The sequence below is a fragment of the Nansenia antarctica genome, assembly GCF_963989245.1.
Source record: "Nansenia antarctica genome assembly, chromosome: 1".
Lineage (NCBI taxonomy): Eukaryota > Metazoa > Chordata > Actinopteri > Argentiniformes > Microstomatidae > Nansenia > Nansenia antarctica.
In genome coordinates, this window is record NC_137674.1 from 2,401,401 (window position 1) to 2,428,900 (window position 27,500).

At 43.9% G+C, this 27,500-nt stretch overlaps 1 protein-coding gene across 1 annotated transcript in view; it reads right to left on the minus strand.

The window, feature by feature from the left end:
- Positions 1-5,723: 5,723 nt before the first annotated feature.
- wdr11 (WD repeat domain 11) overlaps positions 5,724-27,500 on the minus strand; it is a gene marked incomplete at its 5' end in the record, with an annotated part of 66,482 nt that continues 44,705 nt past the window's right edge. The window contains 12 exons of the mRNA XM_080531978.1: positions 5,724-7,930; positions 8,030-8,242; positions 9,013-9,097; positions 11,682-11,827; positions 12,398-12,495; positions 13,441-13,606; positions 18,664-18,759; positions 22,506-22,698; positions 23,170-23,235; positions 23,724-23,786; positions 25,412-25,520; positions 26,438-26,609. Of these exons, the coding sequence (XP_080388104.1) occupies positions 8,039-8,242; positions 9,013-9,097; positions 11,682-11,827; positions 12,398-12,495; positions 13,441-13,606; positions 18,664-18,759; positions 22,506-22,698; positions 23,170-23,235; positions 23,724-23,786; positions 25,412-25,520; positions 26,438-26,609 (1,398 nt within the window). The 3' untranslated portion in view covers positions 5,724-7,930; positions 8,030-8,038. The remainder of the gene's footprint in view (positions 7,931-8,029; positions 8,243-9,012; positions 9,098-11,681; positions 11,828-12,397; positions 12,496-13,440; positions 13,607-18,663; positions 18,760-22,505; positions 22,699-23,169; positions 23,236-23,723; positions 23,787-25,411; positions 25,521-26,437; positions 26,610-27,500) is intronic.

Genomic DNA, 27,500 nt, shown 5'->3' on the forward strand with positions numbered 1-27,500 from the left:
CTGCCCCCGAGTGGATATTATGGTTTCATCTCAGGAGAGGAGGTGAGGAGAACATAATACACTATATGGACAAAAGTATGTAGACAGAATTATCATCTGGGGCTGTTTTCATGGTTTGGGCTAGGCCCCTTAGTTCCAGTGAAGGGAAATCTTAATGCTACAGCATACAATGCGATTCTAGAGAATTGTACGCTTCCATCTTTGTGGAAACAGTTTGGGGAAGGCCCTTTCCGGTTTCAGCATGACAATACCCCCATACACAAAGTGAGGTCCATAATGACATGGTTTGCCGAGTTCGGTCTGGGAGAACTTGACTGGCCTGCACACAGAGCTCTGACCTCAACCCCATCCAACACCTTTGGGATGAATTGGAACGCCGACTGCGAGCCAGTCCTTCTCGCCCAACATCAGTGCCCGACCTCATTAATGCTCTTGTGGCTGAATGGGAGCAAATCCCTGCAACCATATTCTAAAATCTAGTAAAACGTCATCCCAGAGGAGTGGAAGCTGTTATAGCACCAAAGGTGGGACTTCCTCCATATGAATGCCCACGGTTTTGAAACGAGAAGTTCAACAAGCACAGAATGGGTGTGATGTTCGGGTGGTGTCCCAATACTTTTGCCCATATAGTGTAGTTGTTCTGTGTGACTGTGAAACACTTCTGAGCCGCCCGAAAGGAATAATTAGGTGTGATTGACCGACATCCTAACTTTATAGCAGTAAAGATGTTTTCCTTCGACAAACCACCAGAGAACCGGCAGTACAGGGCCTGTTTCTCTTTGGCAGAGCAGCACGCGCTAACCCCCAGGAGTGGAGCCTGCTCGGGGCCACAAGCGGAACAGCCAAACACTCGTGTGCCTTCAGCGTCCCCCCAGCCTCCTCCCCCAGCCCCCCCCAGCCTCCCCTCCCCACTCAGCTCTGATGCGTCCGGCCTGCTGCACACAGAGGAAACGCACTCTCCGCTTCACTAGAAACAAAAACACGCAACCCCCCCCCCCCCCTCACACACACACACACACACACACACACACACACGATTGGCTCTGGGGCCTTTCACTAGTGGGGGCATCTGAACCATCTCTCTTACCTAACATCCAGAGACTGAAACAAACCACTGTTGCAACACACACCCTCCCTCACACACATACACACACACACACACACACACACACACACACACACACCCTCCCAATGCGCCTTCTAAAGCAGAAGGGATCTCACAGCATACCTTTTACACTCTCCTACTTGCTTGCAGCGTCTTTCGTTTAACTGTTTGTCCATTGTTAGGCCTCTCCCCCACTCTCTTTCTGTCTCTCTGTACATTTGTTATTCATTTTAATTCACTCAACTTAATGGGATCCCTCTGTGTTAGTTGTTGTTCGCACACACGAACACACACACACACACACACACACACACACACACACACACACACACACACACACACACACACACAGTGTGTGGGGGGGGGGAGAGAGAGAGAGAGAGAGAGAGAGAGACAGAGAGAGAGAGAGAGAGAGAGAGAGAGAGAGAGAGAGAGAGAGAGAGAGAGAGAGAGGGAGAGAGAGAGAGGGAGAGAGAGAGGGAGAGCGGCTCAATGCAGTGACACATCCTGTAAATGTAAATGTGAGGATCTTAAGTTCAGAGAGAATAGGCTACTGGCAATGTCTGGCACAAACTACATAACCACACTACACGAACAGAACCATAATTCACAACTGAATACACAGACGACAAATGTACTTTACAGTGAGGACAAGACAGTGACATGTTGGATCTCCCTGTCGGTTCAAAGTCTCTGCTGGTCCAAGGACCCAGTCTGCTGTGGCCTGCAGGTCATGTGACTATAGGGCAGCCTGACCCCTAGCTGTCACACACACACACACACACACACACACACACACAAATACACACACACAAATACACACATACATAGTATACACAAACACACACAAATACACACATACATAGTATACACACAAATACACACACACACACACACATAGTATACACACAAACACACAAATACACACATACATAGTATACACACAAACACACACAAATACACACATACATAGTATACACACAAACACACATACATAGTATACACACACAAATACACACATACATAGAAGCCTCAAGGAATTTACAGTGAAGAAGTGACCTCTTGGTCACTACCTACCTGAACCTCTAGATTACTCAACTTTTGCATCATATCACACACAGTATGACAGTGGGCCACATCGCACTGTGACCTGCACACCTTTTTTGCACAACAAGTATTTTGTTTACATTAAGAATATTGATACGTTGACTTGCATTCTGCGGCTATCACCTATTCTATTATTGACGCTCTGATGCTACTCTATAGGCCTGCAGCCATTGTTGATTGTTGTCTGTATCGCGCTTATTCTTTATTGATTGTGGTTTATATCCTGCTTATTCTATTATTGCTCTTGTATTTCTACTCCAATGCTAATGCCTAATTGAACCTGTACCCCAAAAATTGTACTGATCCTACGGTACAGTAATTGATGCGAGCAGTTCCACGCTGGTACAAAGTGCTCATCGATTCAGAGAGCTTTTCTAAATAAGTCTTTACCCCAGCATGCAGGCGTGGACGCCACAAAAGAGCTGTTTTATAGACGTCGCTTTTTAAAAAGATCATCTTGTCCGCGTGTCGTGTCGCAGGGAGCGGATAGCAGTATGTCATCACATGGTAATGTTCCAGAAACCCTGTCGTTCCCCTATGCCCGCCTCTCTCCACCGCCCTCTCTCATGTTCAGGAGGAAGGAGGAAGAAGGGCTTTGATAGTTGTTGTTTTCACAGATTATTTGTTTATTTACATGATCTGTTTTCTATTGTTGGTCAATATGTAAATATGTAAATAAATGTGATTTAATTTAAAATATATATATTATATTTATATTGAAGTCAACTGCTGTTTATTAATGATTAATCTCTGTTTATTGGAGAAGGGGTAGGATTAAATAAGCTTATGCTTCTTCCTACTCCTTTTCGGACATGTGAAGTAAATAGTGTTTTTTGTTTTGTTTTTTGTTTTGTTTAGTTTTTTCTTGTTTTTGTTTTGTTTTGTTTTTTTCTTGTTTTTGTTTTGTCTTTTGTTGTTATAACTATTTCTCTCTGCACATGTTCGAAATAAATGCTTTCATTCATTCATTCATTCATTCAGTCTGTTAAAGGAGAGCAGTGTAGTGCCGTGGTGAGGTGAGGCTGCGGTCCGCCGGGCAGCGTGACGCTGTGGTGAGGTGAGGCTACGGTCCGCCGGGCAGCGTGACATTCATCTAAATGGCATCAGATCAGATAAGACCGGGGGGGCCTTGAATACCTCCAACATAAATATTACCTACAGACCCCCGCACCGCCTCTCCACAGCCAACCAGGGCCAGAGGACCGAGGGGGGGGGGGGGGGCAGCTGTGTGACAGCCAATTGCAGGAGAAGTAAGTGTAGTCAGAGGTATCTCTCTTCTGACGAACCAGAGGTTCAGAGGAGAAGATCAGTCAGATCCGTCTTGCGGGGGGCTGGTTTCCTGCTTGGAGAGAGAGAGGGGGGAGAGAGAGAGGGGAGAGAGAGAGGGGAGAGAGAGAGTGAGTGTGAGAAACGGATGTGACCTTTACATGTGTGTATCAGATTCCCTATGGGGGCATACCTTGCGGAGTAGGGCAGGAGACACAACTAAGATGGATGGGAGCTACAGCTTAGATTTATGTATGTATGATGTAGGGAGTAAACAATAAAAGAGGAAGGGAAAGGTGTATCATTACAGAACAGGACAATGGCAAAATGTCACCTTATGTTGAAGAGGGGAAGACAACGAGAAATAGGACAAACATAAAAACTAAAATAATAGGTTTTTCCCGACAATGAGAGCAGGCTAAGACCTGACTCGCCTGGATGAAGATATTTCTCAGCACGAGGAGAGACGAAACTGACAGAACATATGTACGTTAGTGATGGAGCTGTAAACCCCAGCGTGTCCTGACCTGACAGAATTATCCTTGTGCTGATCACCACTTGTACGGTCGATTGGAGATGTTTTAACCCTAGACAACCAATCAAAACAGTGAAAATACCACCGCTCCTCCGTGATCAGTCTTTGCTGAGGTGCTGGATCAGAAGAGTATCAATAGGGTGCAAAATAACAGCCTGAAGAAGGTCTATGACCGAAAGCTCGCAATAAACACCGTTTTTTTTGCAGTGTTTGAGTGTGCGGATGCAGTTATTTTGCAACCCTTGACAACCACACAGGGTTGAATATGAACCACCTTGTTGGCTGGCTTTGTTGGAACACTGTGTGGTTCACCACATGGTCATACCAACAACTGCTAACGAGCAATGACATTCAATCGCCTTGAACTGACAAACCAGTAACGATTGAATATTGAATCAACGTTGTTTGGATGATGCATTGGTGCCTGGCAGCTACACGAAGGACACTTGCGTTATCGGATTTGTCCTTGTTAGTGAGGTGAGAGGCTCCCCGAAAGGAGAGATCTCCTCGTAGGTCCCTGGGACTATTCTTCCAGAAAACCCAACCAGCTAATTCTACAACAGCTGTGCCTATTTTACCTACTATTAGAGCCGCCTCGGGGGTCAAATGACCATAGTCTTTAGAATGGGAAGCTGCTACTTACACACAAAGACCACTAGTTGACGCGTCTTGTAAATTAGCCTTCCTCCTACACCGAAAAACTGCTAAATAGCTTCATACTAGCTTATCCTGATGGGATTTTGAAAATGTAAGGATACTGGGTGGTAGAACGTACATATCTAGGAAAAGTCATGAAAGGAGGGTCCTGAAATTTGATCGAGTGCAAAGATATACTTTTTGTTTTTTTACTCACCTGGTCAAATGAGCCCAGGTTGAGGGGGACCTGCCATGTAACCATGGAAGTCTTCCAGCAGATCATCTGCCGAGCGAGGAGGCCCCCCGGCTTCTGACTGGTACTGTACATAGGGCAGAATGGCAGACTGACACGCAGTTATGGTTAGCAACTTATCACACATGGGTGGCTGGGGCCAACATTATATTATAAACATGTTTCATTTCATGTTTCTTTATAGGAGTTTTTTCAGGATATTCTACAAATGTTTTTCAGCTGTTGCTGATAGACCAAGATATTTGGCAAAACTGAGTTTCTCATTGACCCCATTAAAGTACAATTCTAGTATACTACTATACTCATGGACAATAATGTACTGTGTATACTAAAGCATAAATTCAACGGCATGAAATCAAAGAATACATTGTACAAAGTCAGTATAACTTTAGTGTACTTAAGTAAGTATAGAATAACAGGAATACATTTTAAGCATATTAATTACTTAATCGGTATTGATATTAATCAATATAGAAATAAATTGTCACTGTATACTTTCCCTTATTTCAGGAAAAAACTGATGGTATGTTCGCTATTTTAAAGACAGATCTAAATACTTGCTCTTAACCCCAACAAAAACTCAACAGTCAACAGTTTCCCCTTTATACCCCTAATAGCCACACCAGCGCGGTAAAGTCCTTTTTTCCTGTCAGCTTCTCTCTCCTAACAGTGTGAGAGCGCCCTCATGTGGCTAGAAAGAGAGAAACAAAGAGACACTGACAAAGACACCATATTTATGCTTTTATTGCTATCCATATATACATATTTTATTTTCTCATAGCAAGGTTTCTAAAGCTCGAAGCAGATGAGAGGGTCAACACAGTGTGAACAGAAAGAAACAACATTGAGAAAAAAAGGCAAGACTGTTCAGTTTGACACCATCACAATGATACATTGTCCTTTAACAAAACACAAAAATGCAAATACATTTTCCTCTGCTTCGATACATAAATAACCTCTGAATGCCATATATTTATTGTTCTCTATAGTTTTAGAACAAAACTGAGACGTATCAGTTGTTAAATCTAGTTACCAGACATACTCCAGATCGACGGGGTACAGTACACATTGCTTCTCAAACACAGTATGACACATATGATGACACAGCATCTTTCTACACTGGGTTAGATGAGTGGTTGGGTCGTACGGACTCTGGTGGAAAGACAAACTCACTGAGACTACCTGACATGAATCTGTGTGCGCTACCTGCAGTCCCCAAAATAGGCATGAGTTACCATAGTGACCGCCTGGGGTGAGCAAAATCACAGACAGGAAGAACAGCACAGACGTGTTTCTGTGGAAACAACACAAAAAACATACCAAGTTCCCATGGATTTAGTTACAATATCGCTTCTGAACCAAACATAATACAGCGCTACTGAACACACGACTACTGTTCACGTTACAGTACATCATACACTGGAAACAACAAAAACAACGGGTCCATTGGATAGGGGCGGGAGGGGGAGGGGGGGAGGGGAGACAGCTAAGGCAGAAAAAGCTGTGAATCTTTGACCCTCTCTCCTAATAGCCTATCTGTCCTAACAGCATATATATTATATATTATATTGAATGTGTGAGAGATGAGAGATGTAAGTACCCACAGCTTTTTGGTATGCAAGTGAGTCAAAGGCTATACTGGATAAGTCTTGTGATAATTGTGATAACGTGTGAGTCCTTATTTCAGAGTGCAATCATACGGTACAGCACACCTCTCTTGTGACGACTCTTGATAGATTCTATTGTAGAGACATATGCTGCAAATTTGCACTGGGTGTCAAATCAGACCACACTGTATTACTTCAGCATGAATTCCAAAAACAATTCACTATATTATTATGACTTGCATGAGAAGGTAGCTTGACGTGACGATGCTTGACATGACATGATTGAATTGTGCAGATATGCGATGCAGATAGTGGGACTTATTACCTCTCAAATTAAAGCGATGAAGTCTGTTTTGACAGCAGTGCCACTTCAGAGCTGTCAACTTGTCACCCCTCTACACTCTACGTCTTCTCTTCATAATGATTCTGCCTGTTCTACAGTAGTTGTGACAGTCTACACTTTATAATGACTCTTTACAAACATCCTCGTAATTCACACGCTAGAAAATACAACACAACCAACATTTTGCCCTCGTTATGAAAGGAGCTGAATAGAATTTGCAATTCAAATTTTCTGCAAGCGTCGCAATTTAAATCTGTTTAAAAATAGATATACTGTACACATACAAACACACAGTTCCCATCTGCTCGCCAGGGAAAAAACACTTCACAGTACTAAACCCCTCTCTGCGTACTGTGTGTAGGGGGTTCAATATACTATCCGTGTTAGTGCAGAATAGCCTGGCTAGCTAGAGGAAGAGCATGTAGAATCCTATCTCTAATGTGAGGACAGATCGATGGCTGCTGTCCCCTGGGCTATTATGCCCTGGGTTTTGTTCATTCCTCTACAGAGCTGCTCTATGATACCACCACCTACCTTCGACACTGACGAGGGTTTGGGCATTGATCTGTTGGTGTCTGAGAGACAGGGAAGGACACTGACTGAACCTTCAAGTGTCAAACAATATAAGGTGAAGCGTTAAGTCAAAGAAAATGTGCAAAACATTCACACTTTTGGAATGTAAATTCAGTCAGATCTTTGTGAGCTAGCAGTCACGACTCACTAGCCTTACATACAAGGAAGTGCATACAGAACCAAACAGGGAAACCAATGTCATTAAAAGGGGGTTGTGCCTCTTTAAACATACAGTAGCCTACTTTGAGTTAATTCTTCATACAACAATTAGAGATAGCCATCTCTCATATTTCAGCATTATGCTTGGGATCGAGTGTGGTTTATTTTCTTCGGGCCTGCCACTGGGGGGGGGAGAGATCAACATGCAGACATCACTGCTGTACGCCATGATTCAAACTCACACACGCTCAAACACATTTTACAGACACGACACGCTCCAGTGACTGACAGTTCAGGTAGGATACCGGTCCTCCTCCCTCCTCTCCTTCCCGGGGTGAAGTTGCCCCTAAGTCACAGATCGAGAAAGATTAGTCTTCCTTCTAATTGAGTATTATTGTATTATCTTAACTGAGCCTAGCGTGAGGGGGGCGGGCGTCTCCTTTACCTGCTCTGGTCACTCAGTCTTGTTCTGACCGTGTTCCTCCTCCTCCTCGTCCACAGATGGCGCTGTCTCTGTCCCCGCTCCTTTTCCTTGGAACAGTTCCTCCAGCAGTTGCTCTCCGGCGGTTCCTGCCCGCGAGGCCCACAGCGCGGCCCCCTCCATCAGGCCGTGGGACCGCAGCAGTCGGGCGTAATCCACAAACGCAGCCCCTATCAGCTTATGTGGAGAGACACAGGTCAAGGAGACAACGCTTGAAAAAATGGTGTCACATCAAACACCGTAATATAAACAGCCACTAGGCCGCTCCCTGGAGCGATGTTAGCTGAGGAGAATGAACATACTATGTGACACGTTCTAGTCCTCATATCGGCAACCAATCAAAACGTTTTCTTTTGAAACACGGAACTACGTTTCAACGTTGTTGAGAATCACAACACAAACTCGCTAGTCAAGCCAAAATACTGCAATGCAATGGATTGGGTGAGTAATCCCCACTGCTACCTAGTTAACCTACCTATAACACAATTATATAACAATACTTTACATTGTTAGCAGGCTCACAAAACAAGCTGTGTTAGTTTTCAACAACGCGGTAATGTATTCACATTTTTCGAAAGAAAAGTCAGATCATTACATCGGATCCTGACATGAGGACCAAAGCATTAGAACGTGACACATATGTAGATACTGTAAATCTCTCCAATCTGTTCCATACTGCTGTAGTGACACAGCACAGAGGGGCTGTGGCTCAGGAGGTAGAGCCGGCGTCTAACGATCGCAAGGTCGACAGATCGTCGAAGTGTCCTTGGGCAAGACACTGAACCCCAAATTGCTCCCAATGAGTGGGGCCGGCCGGCGCCTTGCATGGTAGCTTTCCGCCATCGGTGTGTGAATGTGTGAATGAGAGAGAGGCCATTGTAAAGCGCTTTGGAATAAGGCGCTATATATAAGTCAGTCCATTTAGATTGTGATTTTTTTTTTTAAAGGATATTGCTGGAGTCGTTGGCCTCCATCACCCCGTACTTCAGACAGGCTTCTATGAAGAGCGCCGCTCGGTCGAAGTACCTCATGCTGTCAGGAAGATGGGAGAGACATCATCATAACACTGGAAAATACCACCGCTCATCCGTGACCAGACTTAGCCGAGGTGCCGGAACGTAGTTTATTGCACCGAGCGTTCGGTCATAGACCTCCTTCGAGAAGGAAGGGCCTATGACCGAAAGCTCTCGCAATAAACTACGTTTATGGCACAGATCTGAGTGTGCGGATGCTTTTTTTTTTTTTTGCACTCTATCGAGACATCATCACAGAAAGGCGTCATTCATCACCACGGCTGTTATGATCTATGATCTTGAACCTACATCGACCTGTCAGTAAGCTGCCTTTCTAATCCAATTGGAGACGCTTCGTTGCGAGAGGTACATCAACATGCACACTGCCACTGGGACAGCAGGGTCTTCTGACCCTGACGAGCCCAGATCGATGCTGTGTGTGGGGGAAATACAAGGTAGGAGCACGGCAGCCGCACTCAAATAGACGCTCAGATCATTAGACAGCACTGGGACAGGATACAGAAGAGGGAGAGACATTAGGGAACTGGGTGTTCTACAACGCCTCTGTTTGAGAGAGAAACAAGATGGGAGTGAATAGGAAAAGGAAAATGGAGGGAGAGCAGTCACAGAATAGTGACAGTGAAGGGTAGAAAGTGAACGAAGAACAAATAGAACATTGGACAAGACAACATTTCCGCAGGGAAGCTTGGAGGAGTGGTGGAGTGAGACCAGGGGCCATTTGCATAAAGATAGATACAGTCTTAGACTTAGATCTCACTGTTAGTCAGTCTTGCTATAGACTCTAAAATGTTCCTGTTGCATAAAGCTCACCTATGAGTGACTAAAGTAAGACTGACTTACACCGCGTTCCAAATTATTATGCAAATTATATTTTTCTCTGATTTTCCTAAATAGTCGATGCAAATGACAATCAGTATAATTTTCAAGTCATCAACCGTTAGAGTATACTTCAAATTGTATTGAACAAACCTCCCAATGATAACACTATTTCTTTTTTAAATAAAAAAACAAAAAATGCGCTGTTCCAAATGATTATGCACAACAGAGTTTACATTTTTTTTATAGGTTGTAAAGAACTAAAAATTATAATTTGATGAATTTAGGGTTAGGAGGTCATATTAGGAGGTCATATTTACTGAAATCAAAAGCTATTTCAAACAAAAACATCTTAACAGGCCAAGTTACATGTTAACATAGGACCCCTTCTTTGATATCACCTTCACAATTCTTGCATCCAACTTGTGAGTTTTTGGACAGTTTCTGCTTGAATTTCTTTGCAGGATGTCAGAATAGCCTCCCAGAGCTGCTGTTTTGATGTGAACTGCCTCCCACCCTCATAGATATTTTGCTTGAGGATGCTTCAAAGGTTCTCAATAGGGTTGAGGTCAGGGGAAGATGGGGGCCACACCATGAGTTTCTCTCCTTTTATGCCTATAGCAGCCAATGACACAGAGGTATTCTTTGCAGCATGAGATGGTGCATTGTCATGCATGAAGATGATTTTGCTACGGAAGGCAGTGGACAGTCAGAAACTCTACATACTTTGCAGAGGTCATTTTCACACCTTCAGGGACCTTTAAAAGGGCCTACCAGCTCTCTCCCCATGATTCCGGCCCAAAACATGACTCCGCCTCCTCCTTGCTGATGTCGCAGCCTCGTTGGGACATGGTGACCATCCACTACTCCATCCATCTGGACCATCCAGGGTTGCACGGCACTCATCAGTAAACAAGACTGTTTGGAGATTAGTCTTCATTTCTGAGCCCACTGCAACCATTTCTGCTTGTGAGGGGGTGGGGGGGTTTCTGCTTGGTTAGGGGTGGCCGAATAGTAGGTTTACGCACAACTGCAAACCTCTGGAGGATCCTACACCTTGAGGTTCGCGGGACTCCAGAGGCACCAGCGGCTTCAAATACCTGTTTGCTGCTTTGTAATGGCATTTTAGCGGCTGCTCTCCTAATCCGATGAATTTGTCTGGCAGAAACCTTCCTCTTTATGCCTTTATCTGCACGAACCCGTCTGTGCTCTGATTCAGCCACAAATCTCTTCACAGTACGATGATCACGCTTAAGTTTTCGTGAAATATCTAATGTTTTCATACCTTGTCCAAGGTATTGCACTATTTGACACTTTTCGGCAGCAGAGAGATCCTTTTTCTTTCCCATATTGCTTGAAACCTGCGGCCTGCTTAATAATGTGGAACGTCCTCCTTAAGTAGTTTTCCTTTGATTGGGCTCAACTGGCAAACTAAATGAGATTGATTTCAATGATCCAAAGAGCCCTGAGACACAATACCATCCATTAGTTTAATTGAAAAACAAAAAATGAAATGTTTATGACACTTAAATGCAATTTGCATAATAATTTTGAACACGGTGTAGATAGCCTGTAACGCAATGCATTCCGTGACTCGATCCCATAGCAACACAGCTCTTAAGTCAAGCTTAGCTAGGCAGGGGGGAAGGTGGCTAACTTTCAAAATAAGTCTTATTTTTTATGCATTCATAAGAAAATAAGGCTAGTCTAAGGCTTCGACCAGTCTTAATATATGTTCATGCAACTGGCCCGAGAGAAGCTCTTACCTGTGGAGCATGGACCCAACGGTGTGGAAGCACCCCAGGGAGAGCAGCACCAGGATGGCCTTGGACTTCTGGTTGACCTGCGGGGAGCAGAGGTGGTCGGCCCAGCGCTTCAGCACATCTGCGCTCTCCGCCGGGCTCAGACGCACCTGATACACAGAGACACACGTCAACATCCACACTAGAACAGCCATGGGTGGGGTCATTAACACTAGAACAGCCATGGGTGGGGTCATTAACACTAGAACAGCCATGGGTGGGGTCATTTGACCAAGTGAGTAAAACAAATGTTATATCTTTGCACTCGATCAAATTTCAGGACCCTATTTTCATGACCTTTCCTAGATATGTGCGTTCCACCACCCAGTATCCTTACATTTTCAAATTCACATCAGGATAAGCTAGTATAAAGCTATTTTGCAGTTTTTCTGTGTAGGAGGCAGGATAATTTACAAGCGGCCAACTAGTGGTCGTTGTGTGTAAGTAGCAGCTTCCCATTGTAAAGACTATGGTCATTTGACCCCCGAGGCGGCTCTAAAAGTAGGTAAAATAGGCACGGCTGTTCTAGTGTTTAGCCTTCACGTCAAACTACATAATAACTAGGACCACCGCAACACACAGTTTTTTTCACACCGATAATCAAACCATTGACTCTGAGACTAGTCTTTTAGGTTTGTTCTGTTGAATGTGTCAGGTAAACCTGATGTTAAGTGAGTTACCTTAGCCAGCCAGGCAGCACGATTCCACTCCCCATATGTCTGCAGGTAACGGCAGGCGTCTGCCGTCTTGTCAATCAAACACAGCAGCTGCACACCCTCTGACAGAGAGAGAGAGAGAGAGAGAGAGAGAGAGAGAGAGAGAGAGAGAGAGAGAGAGAGAGAGAGAGAGAGAGAGAGAGAGAGAGAGAGATAGAGAGAGAGAGAGAGAGAGAGAGAGAGAGAGAGAGAGAGAGAGAGAGAGAGAGAGAGAGAGAGAGAGAGAAGAGAGAGATGGAGGGTTGATGATTTATTACTAATGGCAGCCATAACTGCACTAACATGCAAGTTTCTTGGCTTCGGAGTAAAATAACAAGTGTTATTTCTATGAAAGCTGCTGAGATGCTGGAGATAACCCTGGATAATATACTGTGTCCAAGCCATGCTACTAAGGGAATGGGCAGCCAAGGCTAGGGTGGTAATATACGTTAATATAAGTTAATAACATACAACACATTGGTGCTAGACATGCAGTGACAGGGTTCCCACTATTTTTGAGAAATCATTTTCTAGGACTTTTCCACAAGTTTTTCTTGACAATCCAGGACAGCAATCACTCACAAACGTCACATAATTTGCCGGTAGGCCTCGTATTAAAACATTTAACCCCAGTTTTATTCCTCTTTTTTTTATGATGCAAGGTTCATGATGAGGTGTCTCACGTTCATTACAGGTGACTGCTTCTGACTTTTTTTTCCAGGATAATTGGTCATTTAATCAAGTTTCCAGGTTTTCCATGACTGGAAATCTAGTCTCAGAATTTCCAGGTTTTCCAGGACGTGATGAAGTGTCTCATTTGTTCATTACAGGTGACTGCTTTCTGACTTTTTTTCCAGGATAATTGGTCATTTAATAAATATTCCAACCTGAGAAATGTATTAAATGACCAATTATCCTGGAAAAAAGTCAGAAAGCCGTCACCTGTTCCACGACGGGAAATCTAGTCTCAGAATTTCCAGGTTTCCCAGGACTGAGTGGGAACCCTGAGTGAGTAACTTCCTGCCTACCTGCTAGTTTCCCGCTGGCGATCATGTTGGTGGCCACCAGTTTGATGGTGCTCTGGGAAGGTCCGGAGGAGGTGATGGTGGTCACCAGGCAGGCCTTGAGGGAGTCACAGTAGTAGCTGGGGTTGTCTGGACTGGTCTCCAATAGCAACTGCACCGCCCGGTCCGTCTGGGGAGGAGGACAGGTGATAAGGGCAAATGAAGGAAGTTAAATGGCGTAGAAAAAGACATTTACAAATTACATTATTGTACTTAATTCATCTTTATGCACTTTTCAGATATAACAATATTACATTGTTGCTTCGTCGGCAAATTAAAATTCTGTGCCCATTCCCCAAACGCCAGCATCGATTTTACTTGGCAGAAAATCCACAATCTTTGCAATCTTCCTTACTGGTGATATTGTTAAAGGTGCTTCTACCTTTTCTTCTCTCACCATTGACCAGACTCTCTGGGTTTCTTCCAGCTCTTGGCAGCGTCTCAAGAGGCACTAACGGACACGAAGCCTTTTCTAATTCCAACCAAGTCATCTCCTCATTTCGTTTGAGCCACTCAGCCATACCACACATTGTACTGCCCAGTAATAGAGTTTCACATTGGGAAGATTGAGGCCTACTTGATTCTTTGAATAGGTTAACAGCCTCAATTTAAACCTAGGCTTCTTATTCTTCCCTATAAATGTGGAAATCAACTTCTAGCAACTTCTAACACTTCTTCTAGCATTTTAAAAACGAAACTGGAAAATATATAATAATAATATTAAAGATATATATATATATATAAAGTATTTCACACTTTATTGTTAAATACATAATTCCTATGTGTTCATTCATAGTTTTGATGCCTTCAGTGAGAATCTACAATGTACCAAATAGTCATGAAAATAAAGGAAACGCATTGAATGAGAAGGTGTGTCCAAACTTTTGGCCTGTACTGTATATACAGTATATATAATATATTTTAGCTATTTGTCTACCATAATTTGCCTTGTACAACTGTGAAGTATCTGGAGTAATAATGATACCTAGATATCTAAATCCTTGTGCTGACCACTTAAATGAAACCTCCTTACCTAACTGAGACGGCCATTCACCCACCAACATCATAGCCTCCGATGGATTTGTTAACTTTATAACCTGACACTCTACCAAAGTCCTCCATGCATTTTAATAATGTTGAATGGAGGTTGATGGAATGGAGGTTAGGGGATCACTAATATATAATATTACATCATCGGCGTACAGCGACAGTTTGTGTGACCCTCCCCTGACTGATATTCCCTGAATTCTAGGATTCGCCTTTATCATTTCTCCAGTGGCTCTATATGAATTGCAAATAGCAGTGGGGATAGGGGTGACCCCTGTCTGGTCCCTCTGTTCAATTTAAATTGTTCAGATGTGCACCCATTCACGCGGACCCTCGACATTGGACCGGAATTCAAAACTCTAACCCTTTTAATAAAACATGAATGAAATCCCATTTTTTCAAGTGTAAGTTCCAAATATAGACAAACTATCCTATCAAATGCTTTCCTCAGCATCTAAGCTGAGAAGCATTGAAGAACTTCCGTGCCACTGAAATGATGTTTAGGGTTTGTCTAATGAAATTTTTTCCCTGTCTTCCAGGTATGAAACCTGTCTGATCCGGATTCATTATTTTAGTGATATATTCCTGGATTCTTTGAGCCATGATTGTACTCAATATCTTCCCATCGTTGGAGAGCAAACGTATAGGTCTGTAGGAAGCACAATGTGTAGGGTCTTTCCCCTCCTTGGGGGAAACAGAGATGATTGCTTCAGACCATGTTTTGGTAGGCTGATTCTCCTTCAGGGTGTAATGGAATACTCAGTGGTGTGATCTCCTCCCCGGGTACCCGTCTACGCCTGGTGATTTATTGTTTTTCAAATTCTTCGATTTCCTCATCTGTGATTGGTTGTACCATTGCCTTCGACTCTTGTTCACTTTGGATTTGAATTTCGATAGATTCAAACTTACCAAGTAAGGTTCTAATTTCTCCTGCTTTATCCTCCATCACTGGTGAGTCATAGAGTTCCTTATAATAAACAGAAAAAAGCTTCCTATATCTTTAGGGCGAGACACCATTTTTTTATTGGAGGGACTCACAATCTTCGGAACTGTCCGGGTCGCTTGTGATTTACGCAACTGAAATGCTAGTAGCCGACTCGGCTATCTCCTGATCCGTAGTATCTCTGATTAGAAAATCCTAAAGCGCCTTCAGCTTTATATGTCAATGAATCACTTCAATCTCGTCTGTACTGGCCAACAGCTTTCAGGGATGCCATGATCTGAAATGGCTATGGGTTCAATGTGACAATCCTTAACTTTATGGGCATCTTGCTTTGAGACACAGAAAAGGTCAATTCGGGAGTAACTATTATGCACTTATAAAAAAAAGTTAAGTCCCTGTCTCTAGGATGTTTTAGACGCCATATACTGTATCTGTGAGCCCAAGCTCCTCTGTCCTATTACATAATGCTTTAGCTTTTCGTGTTTGTGGTCCTTGCACATAATATGGTTGTTTGTTCTTGTTTGTTGACAATTCTTTGGTTGACAACACAATTATAATCCCCTCTGACTATAACTATTCCCTTTGCGCTCTCTCTCTCTCTTTGTTAGAAGTGTTGCAATTTATTCAAAGAAGCCTTGATATTAGCCTGATATTATTGCGTCAAAGTCGGTTTTCCATGTCATCGCATTTAGCTGTTGATCTAGCCTCTCTCCTCAGCAAACAGCCCACAGCCCTTTCTTGGCGTATGCTTCTGTCTTCCGTGACGCTCACTCTCTATTCTCTGCTGTGGTTATTCTTTCATCCAGTCTCTCTATTTGCTGTATCATCTCACTCATGGATGATTCCAGCCTGACAAATAATTAGTGTCCCTGAAGGACTCACTATTTTCCTGTCTGAGTTTTCTCAACTCAGCTCGCATCTCCGATTCACCACTTGTTGATTCTCTGCTCATGCTAGCCATAACATGATGTCTCTGTTAGCATTAGATGCTGCTTCTGGCTTTGCTTTCGTTTCATCGTGTGTTTTCCTGTTTTAACGTCTTTCTTGCTTTCTTTACTTTCAAGCTCTGACTCATTGTATCAGGGTGTTTATCGTTTAGTCTGGTGTTCATTTGTCGAATAGGCCTATATCTCAGATTTTGACTATTTTAACCACGGGTCGGATGGAACTGGGAATTCAAGCTAGCTTTTGGCATAGCGTAACCGGAAGTCATTATTGTACTTTTCGGCCACGTTCGTAAATTAGCTCTGAGAGCGCCGGAGCGTCCACGTGACTGCCTCTTGTCCAATCAAATTACTTGGTCCCTTTATTTGATTGGACAAGAGGCAGTCACATGGACGCTCCGGGGGCTCTCAGAGCTAATTTACGAACCAGGCCATCGAGAGGTGAAGCACGGTTATTGTACCCTAGAGACCAACGGTTGGAGCTCATACTGGGTTCAAGGCCAGCTGTTCTAGTATACCTGACGTCCCGTCAGGGCTGTAATTCACTGTAATTCCCCTTCGTCTCTACCGCACCTCCCTCCGCCTTAGAGAGAGCACAGTCTGAACAGAGAGGCGGCTGATTGCGCGGGATGATTGGAGACGGAGACAGTGATGGAGTGAGAGAGGAGGAGGAGAGGTGACGTCGTTCCCCCCACTGATTCGCTGCATCAGAGGGGAATGGAGCAACACTCATCCTCCATCAGGCTCCACACAGCCTGCAGATCTCATTACTCTGTTATCACACCGCACCACTGAGGCATGGAGGAGTGGAGGCAGAGAGAGCGAGGGGGGGAAAGAGAGGGTGATATATGTGTTTGAGTGTGAGAGAGAGAGTGTAGAGGGAGAGGACAAACGCTGTACAGTACAGTATATGTGTGAAGACCAGTTGTGGCGTGAGATCTTGTGTATTTGTGTGTATATGTGTTTGTATGTATGTATGTGTGCATGTACTGTATGTATGAATGTATGTTCGGCGTGTAACCATATCACATTTTGCCGTAGAATTAATTGTCTCAGAAATAATTGCGATTCACAATATAACTGTTTCACTGTTATGTGACCCACATAATGTACCAACACAGCAACCTATGTAAACCATGCCTCTTTATCATAAAACCTATTTTTGAACATGAACTTGAACCTCATCCTCATCAATAACAAAGGGACTGTGTGTCATCTAGTTATGTGTAGTTATGTGTGTTTAGCATGTTCATGTTCTATCAGCGTGTTGTGATGTGCTTAACATGCAGAGCAGCTATCTAGCTAACGCCATGTTCTTTGTTGTTAGGCCGTTAGCGTGTTGGAGTACTCTGAAACCAGTGTGTCTGTTTGTTTAGATTCAGAGCGATTTTCTGACCGGCTCTTCCAAATGTGCAGGTTCTCCCCTCTGTTTTGGCTTGAATCCAAAATGATCCCATAATGGTGTAGTTGTGTTACGTTTTGAAACAAACTCCATCTCGTGTCATTTATTTTGCCCCTCTCTCTACCAAATGTAGGCGACTGCCCGTTTGCCGAATCCAGTGTGGATTCTTTACGTTCGAAAGCCGACTTGATTTAGGTACTGTAAATGCGCGTGGGGGTGTCCTTTGATAGGATATTAAAAATCTATATTGTAGGGCTTTGAGGGAGCTTTTAAATGATGAATTTGTGACAGCGTCTGGTGAAAGTATTTTTTTGACAGGTTTATTATTTGACAAATTACATTGGTTCTGTCATCACTTTCATAGCATCTTCAGACAGTAGTGCTGGACAAACACTCATACTGCATTTATTGGGCAGCAGATTTATTTTTTATGATGGTATTTAAAGGGACACAGTTGCTATTATCAAATACAGAGGTATACGGTACTACTGCCCAACCCTAGGATGTATGTATGAATGTTTATTGTACAGGCACTGGAGACAGGAGACAGGAGACTCCAAATCCTTCATCCCTTCTGCGTTCAGATTGTTAAACTCGGATAGGCTAGCATTGCGCTGTAGGCTATAGTGTGTATTCACTGCTGAATTGTACTGTATTATTTCAAGGTACCCACGATACCCAATGATCTTCCTAGCTCCTGGTGCACTTGTTGTTGTTGTTGTTGGTATGTGGTGAGATGTTTTTCTGTTTTTCTGTGAACATGCTGCTCTAAATTAATTGCCCCTAGCGGGACTAATAAAGTTGTTTGAATTTGAAAATTAATTGAATGGGGTGAGGAGTGTAGTACTGACCTGTCCCAGTAGGAGGAGCTGGTCAGCACACTTCTTGGTGTGTTCATAACTGGACCTCTTCACCTCCTGCAGATGAACTCTCTCCAACTGGAACCTCTGATACACAGGAAGGAGGGAGAGAGGTAGCATACAGAGGTTAGATCGATAGAGAGAGAGAGAGAGAGAGAGAGAGAGAGAGAGAGAGAGAGAGAGAGAGAGAGAGAGAGAGAGAGAGAGAGAGAGAGAGAGAAGTGGGAGAGAGGTAGAAAGAGTTTAGTTAGAAATGGAGAGCAGAGAGCAGAGCGTATCATTACATTTTCTTTTTTAAGCATTCAGGCATCGTTATTCAATTGCTGCACAAACAGAAGTTCTACTTCTGCTTTCCAGACACAATTATATCCCATGGCTCTCTACCTTGATTGCATTTCATGTTCACTGCAGCAGAACTGATGGAATTCAAACAAATGCAAGGATAGTGATTTCAGAGCAAGGAGAGAGAAAGAAAGAGAGAGAGAAAGTAATACAATTTAGAGTTCCACATGCAGATCTCGTCTATAACATTTCCAACAACAACAAGCATAGTTTCTTAAGTGGACCAATGACAATGTCTGGTAGGCATGAAGCTGCAGTCTGCATCACATGCGGACAGTGTGGAGAGGTCTGTGAGATCCTACTTTTAGTAATGATATCAGGCCATTGATATTTGTTTGTTTGTTTGTTTATTAGGTATGGTATGACATAGTATGACATGCCATGACATTAGCTAGTCTTCCTGGGGTCCGACAATATGGTTTGTTCACTGCCTACTAGGGATGTAACGATAAACTCAACTCACGATTCAATATGATTCACGGTACTACAAAATGTACAGACAAAGATCGCAGACAAATTATGACTGAAAAATATTATTTTATTTATTTCTCAGACACAAACTACAAAATACTGTATTTTCTTAAATAATCCCTTTTTATTTCTGAGGTAGGGTATAACTGCAAAACACAAACTAGGCAATGAATGCATATTTCCTTTTCTTTACAAAAACGAAAGCGAAGTCAAAAGTAGATTACGCCTTCTGCTGTTTAAAAAGAGTATCGCGATTCATTTCACCGATTTGAAACGTCACATATTTTGTAGCGATAATTAACTGTCTCACGATGCATCCTTACATCCCTACTGCCTACCCATAGGCATGGAATAGAGCATTCCGATGGGAATATTTCAGGCTCTATAAAGTCAGCAGGGTATATACAGGAATCTTGAGGTTAATTTCAACGCCTTTCTAAGACTTTTTAAAGACCTTGTCAATATTTTTCCAGACCTCACCGCCACTTGGAGCTGTAACCGTTTACATCAGTGACACCTTTAACTTAACAGTTTTGGTTTGCAAAAGGCTAGATCACTATCATACAACAGAATGTCCGGTTCATCTTTGTTTTTTAATAAAACTAATAAATTCACGAACTTTTACTAAAAGTTTTTAGGACTCAAACTCTTTGGACAGAGTCTAATTCAGAAAAATACCTACAAAATTCAAGACCTCATAAAATCGTGATAAGACATTAATACTTATTAAGGGTCTTGATTTTCCCAAAATGTATTCATCAACTTTTAATACTTTTCAAGACACCGTCAGGGAGTCAGGGACTAAAGTCAGGGACTATAAAGTCCTTCAGACAAATTATCATAATTGATTCGTATTTCAGAATAAAAAGCTCCAGAAGTTTTATTTTGTTATGCTCTCAATTAGATCGTTAAAGGCTTCATAAAAAGCTAGACATACTTGATTTCCATGTTTAAAAACCTCTAGAGGCTTGAAGTGATTGTTCTTTGTGAAAACGTATTTGAGTATCAATGTCCAGTACTGATAAGAACCTGGGCATACCAGGGAATAAAAATGGGACTACATATCCATTTACATTTACATTTACGGCATTTAGCAGACGCCTTATTCCAAAGCGACTTACAATTGATACATTTGACTAAGCAGGTGAATCATCAATTCACCAGTCGTAGCAGGAAGAGTAATCTAGCTCAGGCCAGCGGCCATTGGCAGTCATCGTGATAGAAGAAAAAAGATTTCTAGCACTAGCATTACAATTTTGAGATTTTAGGTTGCCTCTTAAAATCTGTCCAGGGACAGCAGATCCAGGGACAGCAGATCCAGGGACAGCAGATCCAGGGACAGCAGATGAAAGCTAGCCTGCTAGGCTAATTCTGGCTCACTTACAGCATGTCTGTTAATCAATGTGCATTGTCCCGATTTTAAATAAGTAAATCAAATTAATGAAATAGTGACAAGTCCAGGCCCTAAAACGGATGGCTAAGAGGCTGGTTCTGTGGCCGCTACATCATCCATGTGACGCAGGCACAACAGAGACGGGCCAATCAATGACCTGCGTTCATGGTCACTTTCTGAACCCCCGTAGAGGCAGAGGTCAATAATTAAAGCTGAAATAAGCACAGCTCCAGGGCACTGTTTATCAGGGCAAGCTCCTGTGTTCCATACTGGTGCCGTTCCAGTGCCTCTCCCATCGACTCTGCAGAAGCAAAGTGACCCTGCCAATGACAGAGCGTGTTACAAAGTGATGCTGCCAATGACAGAGCGTGTTACAAAGTGATGCTGCCAATGACAGAGCATATTACAAAGTGATGCAGCCAATGACAGAGCATGTTACAAAGTGTTGCAGCCAATGACAGAGCGTGTTACAAAGTGATGCTGCCAATGGCAGAGCATATTACAAAGTGATGCAGCCAATGACAGAGCATATTACAAAGTGATGAAGCCAATGACAGAGCGTATTACAAACAAGGAGTGACTGTTTGCACCCGGCCCCATCAAGGAGGGAGGGGCCTAACCCTACTGTAGAGAGGTCACGACCTGGCCGCTAACAGCAAGGGGTTGAACTGGTCCACCTGGAGAAGGTCAGACATGTGTGACCTTTGACCGACAAGGCTTAGAGACATGTCTGCTCTGCTCACCTCTGGTCCTGGGGCTTAGCGAGACACAGGAGAAGAACACGGACCTCTGACCATCATGGTATGTGTCTGGGGACGTTCATTTAATTGAATTTAATCTCCGACCAATCAGAGCTCTTGCAGCATGAGCTAACATCTTCTCCATACTGTATGTCCCCTAGCTCAAGCTTGTTGTACTACCTGGGTGTTCTCCCAAATGTCCTCACCGGGGGCTGCAAAGCTAGTGTTTATTGGTTCCAGTTTATTTCCATATTATTGTTGGGGGCAGCGAGGGGGAACTGATAGGAAAATTACCATACTGCTTACGTTGCAGAACGGACATTTTCCCCAAAGACATTTAAAAGTGATACAGAGAAGTTATCGCAACTTCCTTATCCAATATATTTTTAAGACCTACCAACTCATATTTAAGACCTTTGATTGCTTTTCGGATTTAAGACCCCCACCGGAACCCTGATACTGTAAGCATAAGCAACAGCTCTGCTAGTGCACACAGTGTGATGAGTAGTTGACTCAACGAGAGAGAAAGACAGTATATTACACATTAAGGAGAAGGAGCAGACATATATATAGAGAGAGCAAGCTACATTCGGTTCTGTTTACCTTTCATTTACTTACCTAATGCTTTTTTATGTTAGCTAGAATGCTACGGCTATTTAACTACATCTCCTCAGACTCAAGGTGAGCTTTCCATTCAGCCAGTGTAACTGCTAAACAAGCTGTGTTAGTTGACTAGCGATGTGTCGTTGATTTTCAACAACGCGGAAAGAAAGAAAGAAAAGTCTGATCATGAGGACCAAAGCATTAGAACGTGTCACATATTACAAACACAAGACACAACAACAACAACAGTTCTTTAATGTCTTCACCGATCCTCATCCTCTCACCTGGAAGTAGGAGCTCTCACACAAGGTATCGTGACAGATGTCCAGGTGGTTCTGGGGGGCTGTCTCAGTCCCCTCTGTACCCTGCTTCTGGTCCTCTGAGCTGGGCACGCTGAGCTGGCGGGCCTGGGCGAAGGCCTGGAGGTAGTGGGCCGCCACCGTCCAGAACTGAAGGTCTGACTCGTCTCCAAACAGTCTGTGGTGGGTCAACGGTACGGTAAACGGACTGCACTTACTTTTTTTTGACAATTTTGTGTCAGTCCCACTCATATATTTCATTTTATTGGACAGATACAGTGAAGACAGACAGGAAAGTAAGGAGAAGAAGGGAGAGAGAGGGCATGTCAGCAGGGCATGGGCCGGATTCGAACCCATGCCGACATGGGCATATGTGTGCACTGGCGACTGCGGTGCTAGACCACTGCACTTATATAGCAGCATTATTCCAAATCGCTTTACAACGGGCCTCTCATTCGCCCATTCACATTTCACACACATTCACACACCGATAGCAGCAAGCTGCCGTGCAAGGCGCAGGCCGGCCCTGCTCATTGGGATTTTTGCGGTTCAGTGTCTTGCCCGAGGGCTTTGGAATAAGGCGCTATATATAAGTCAGCCCGTTTACAGACAGGAGACAGGAGAACAGCGTCCGTGTCGCCGTACTGACCGTGACACCAGCAGACAGCGCTGCAGCAGGTTGAGCTCCGGGTCCTGCAGGACACTCTTCATGTCACTGAGGAGAGACAAGCAGATTACCACGTCATAAGAACACAACGTCACAGCTGATAACAACATACTGCTCTCACAGAAGAGCAGGGCAGGCACAGTCTGGCCCCAGGAACACGACATACTGCTCTCACAGAAGAGCAGGGCAGGCACAGTCTGGCCCCAGGAACACGGCATACTGCTCTCACAGAAGAGCAGGGCAGGCACAGTCTGGCCCCAGGAACACGGCAGATCCCCCCCCGCCCCCTTCTTTTCATCTGTCAGCTCGGAGCACAACCTCCCTCACGCTGACTAGACAGAAAGAACTCCAGGAGACCAGGAAAACAATCTGGATGTCTCCCCCCCCCCTCCCCTCCCACGGACAGGCACGGAAATAACCCCTAGCATCCACTGTTGCTGTCGTGTCCTCTAATGGTGGAGAAAATAAGATTTTCAGTATCTTATCTGGGTTGCTATGAGAAGAATGTGTTTGCTGGCCGAGGGGCGATCACTCACTTAGACATGGAGTTCAGCTGTTCCTGGATCAGCCCTTTAATCTCGTCTTTTTCGTTGTAATCCCTAGAGAGAGAGAGAGGAGAGAGACCAAATTCAGCACAATGAACACTAAAACAGCTGTGCCTACTATAAGAGCCGCCTCGGGGGTCAAATGACCATAGTCTTTACAATGCTAAGCTGCTATTTATACACACTGACCACTAGTTGGCCGCTTGTAAATTAGCCTGCCTCCTACACAGAAAAACTGCAAAATAGCTTCATACTAGCTTATCCTGATGTGATTTTGAAAATGTAAAAAAATGTAAGGATACTGGGTGGTAGAACGCACATATCTCGGAAAAGTCATGAAAGGAGGGGGGGGGGGGGGGGGGGTAGAGGGTAAGTAGATAATCTCAGGAGGGACAGTTAAAGTGAAGCCTGAAGAGATGGAGGTCTTAATTTTGCCATTTAGCAGACGCTTTTATCCAAAGCGACTTACAATTACGAATTACAGGGACATTCCCCCTGGAGTAACTGAGGGCTAAGTGCCTTACCCAAGGGCACACTAGTAGTGGTGTGGCTTCAGGCGGGATTTGAACTCACAACCTTCCGACCCCAAGTCCAACTCACTATCCACTAGACCACCACTACCCCCCAGGTCTTCAGTCTAGGGCGGGAGATGGGGAGTGATTCTGTGAGTCAGTCCTTGACAGCAGTGAGAAGCTCGTTCCTGCTCATAGCTGATGGCTGTAATCACAGCCCAGACAGTCGGTATGTAAGACAACCTTGTTACAGTACATGGATGATGAGACAGCCAGAGGCTTCGCAACAAAGGAGATCGTTCGACTTGGGTTGTTTCATCACTGACAACTGCAGAGCAGAGGTGGGCAGGAGTCTTCTCTCTCAAGCTCCTTTCCCTCAACTTCCATGGCTGCCCAAATCTATACTGCATAATCGCTGTTTCATGCCTTCATTATCACTGAAATATATTCAGGGTTGAACAGAGTTGAAAGTGCTGTTCTCAAAAGATATATGAATGAATGAATGAATGAATGAATGAATGGACTTTATTGTCATTGCTACAGTACAGGTACCAAACAACGAAATTTAGGAGGGGTGGCTCCCCTGGTGTTAGGAAAGGGAAGAAAAAAAAACACAAATCACAAGAAGGGAAGGAGCTGGTTTACATAAATAAAGGCTATGTACACTATCCACTGTACTATACAGTATATACGCAATGCCCTCTAAAGTATTGGAAAAATGAAGTATTAATTGCTAATAAAATTGTTATCTTCTTTTAGTTCTATACTCAACAGTTTGGATTTGAAAATCAAACATGAGGTTACTATGAGGGTAATGTAAATATGCTCAACTTTAATTCAATGTTCTCGTTTTTCAGATTGATTCCACCATTTAGAAATGACAATCCTTTTAATACACAGTCCCCCTATTTCAAGGAAACAGTAGGGTATTGACAAAGGCTCGACAATTGTTTGATTTCAAATCCAAACTGTCGGGAGTACAGAGCTAAAAGAAGACAAAACGCTCCCTCCTTCCGATGCTGATGGAGTATACAGCATATCAACCCTTATAGGATTAGGATTATTATATTGACCCTCTAAATAAGGGTCCAGTTGGGTCCAAAGCAGTGGTGACACTATGGGATTTGGGACGGTCCAACAGGGGACCCATTAGGAGGTGACACGTACACTTGTGTGATGTCCATGGTGAAGGTGCCAGACCAGGGCTGGAGGAGCAGGAAGGCCTTCAGGGTGAGGGCAGCACGGGGGAGCAGCAGGTAGGGACACCACACAGGATCTGAGAGGTCAACGAGAGGTCAGAGGTTAGAGGTAGACAGCACATTAGAAAGGTTCGAACCCTGGTTGGACACATGTCGAGGTGTCGTGTCCTTGGGCAAGACACTGAACCCCAAATTGCTCCCAATGAGCGGGGCCGAATGCGTGTGTGAATGGGTGAATGAGAGGCCGTTGTAAAGCGCTTTTGAATAATGCGCTGTATAAGTCAGTCCATTTACCATTTAGAAAGTGATGGAACTGATACTGAACTGACTGATTGGTCCGGTTAACACTTGGCTAACTGTAAATCACTGTAAATCAATCTATCTATCTGTCAACATTTTGTATGTGAATGAATCGACACGACCAGTAATAATTTCCGTATTGGAGGTCTCAACCCGACACTCTTTCTCCATCCCTCTCTTCCCTCCCTCCCTCCCTCCCCAGGGTTCCCACACCTTCTGAAACATCAAATTCAAGCACCTTTCAAGGACTTTCAAGACTCAATTCCCTCAAATTCAAGGACCCAACACGGCATAGTTTGAGACAGATCTAGATGAGAATTTATATAATAGGAACTATCCGCTGACAGACAACAACAACAACGGCTGTTGTACTGTTAAAAAGAGAGGCTTGAATGTGTGGTCTCTTGCCTTCTCTACCACAGCACAGCGAAACAATATATTGTGAAATATGTGTTAAGTTAAGCAATACAGAAACGTATTTACCGGTTGACGAGCTAAGTAAAACATTTTTGAATATATATTTTTTTTTTTTTTCGAGAGAGAGAGATGGGAATACAAGCACTTTCAATGACCCATGTCTATTTTCAAAAACTTTTAAGACCTTGATTTCTTTCTCTCAAATTCACAAACTTTCAAGGATTTCAAGGACCCGTGGGAACCCTGCCTCCCCTCCCTCCCTCCCTCTCTCTCTCACCGGTCAGGTCCTGTTCGTCCATCCTGTAGCTGGCAGACTTCATGGCCATCTCCAGCACGCGGATGCAGCCGTCGTCCGAGGCCAGCACCACCTTGTCTGAGGTGCACCAGTCGATGTCCAGGATGCGGTAGTTCACGTTCCGACCGATCCTCAGGCTGCTCACCATCTGCACCTGCGGGGGGGTCAGAGGTCATGGGGGAGGAGCGTCAGTATGACTGCGGAGACGCTTTGACTGGTTGGAAATGCACCTGCTCAAACTGTCGACAGGAGTCGGACCTGAGCACTAGTAAAGGCACAGCCTACACTAATAAAGACACAGCCGTGCCTATTTTACCTACTATAAGAGCCGCCTCGGGGGTCAAACGACCATAGTCTTCACAATGGGAGGTTGCTACTTAAAATAGCTTTATACTAGCTTATCCTGATATGATTGTGAAAATGAATAAAAAGAATATTAAGAACACTAAATAGAACACTTTTGGGATGTGGTAGAACGGGAGATTCACAGCTGGAAAGTGTACCTGAAAAATCGGGCAGAAATGGATTTTCAATTTAACCCCAATTCTAACCCAACATGTAACAGCGTTCCTAATAAAGTGTTTGGTGAGTGTATCTCGGGATGCAGAGGGCAAACACCCATGGAATTGCTCCTCTTAAAACTCATAGTGTCCTGGAGGCACTTTTTCTTCTTTGTTTGTGGAGTGTGTGCAAGTCATGGTAACCCAGCTGTCAGGAGAGCACTGGTGCGTATCTGAAATCTCTCTTCTATTTGTCTCTCCAATTTCTCTCTCCTTCCTCTCCCGGTCTCTCTCCATCTGTTGTCTGTCTGCTGCTGGGAGAGAAAGCTCTCTCTTTCCCAGTCCCCATAGGAGATCCATCCATCCTTACATACAGCCCTCCACTACCTGGGACTCACTCCATCCCTGCAGATTAAACACTTACACTAGAGTATCTATCTGTGTCCTGATTCATTTTCTTCGGAATCTATCTTAAAAGCACGTTTTGAATTGCAGGGTTTAGAACACATCTTTAGCTTAAGTGTGTGTCTCTGTAGCCCTAGCAG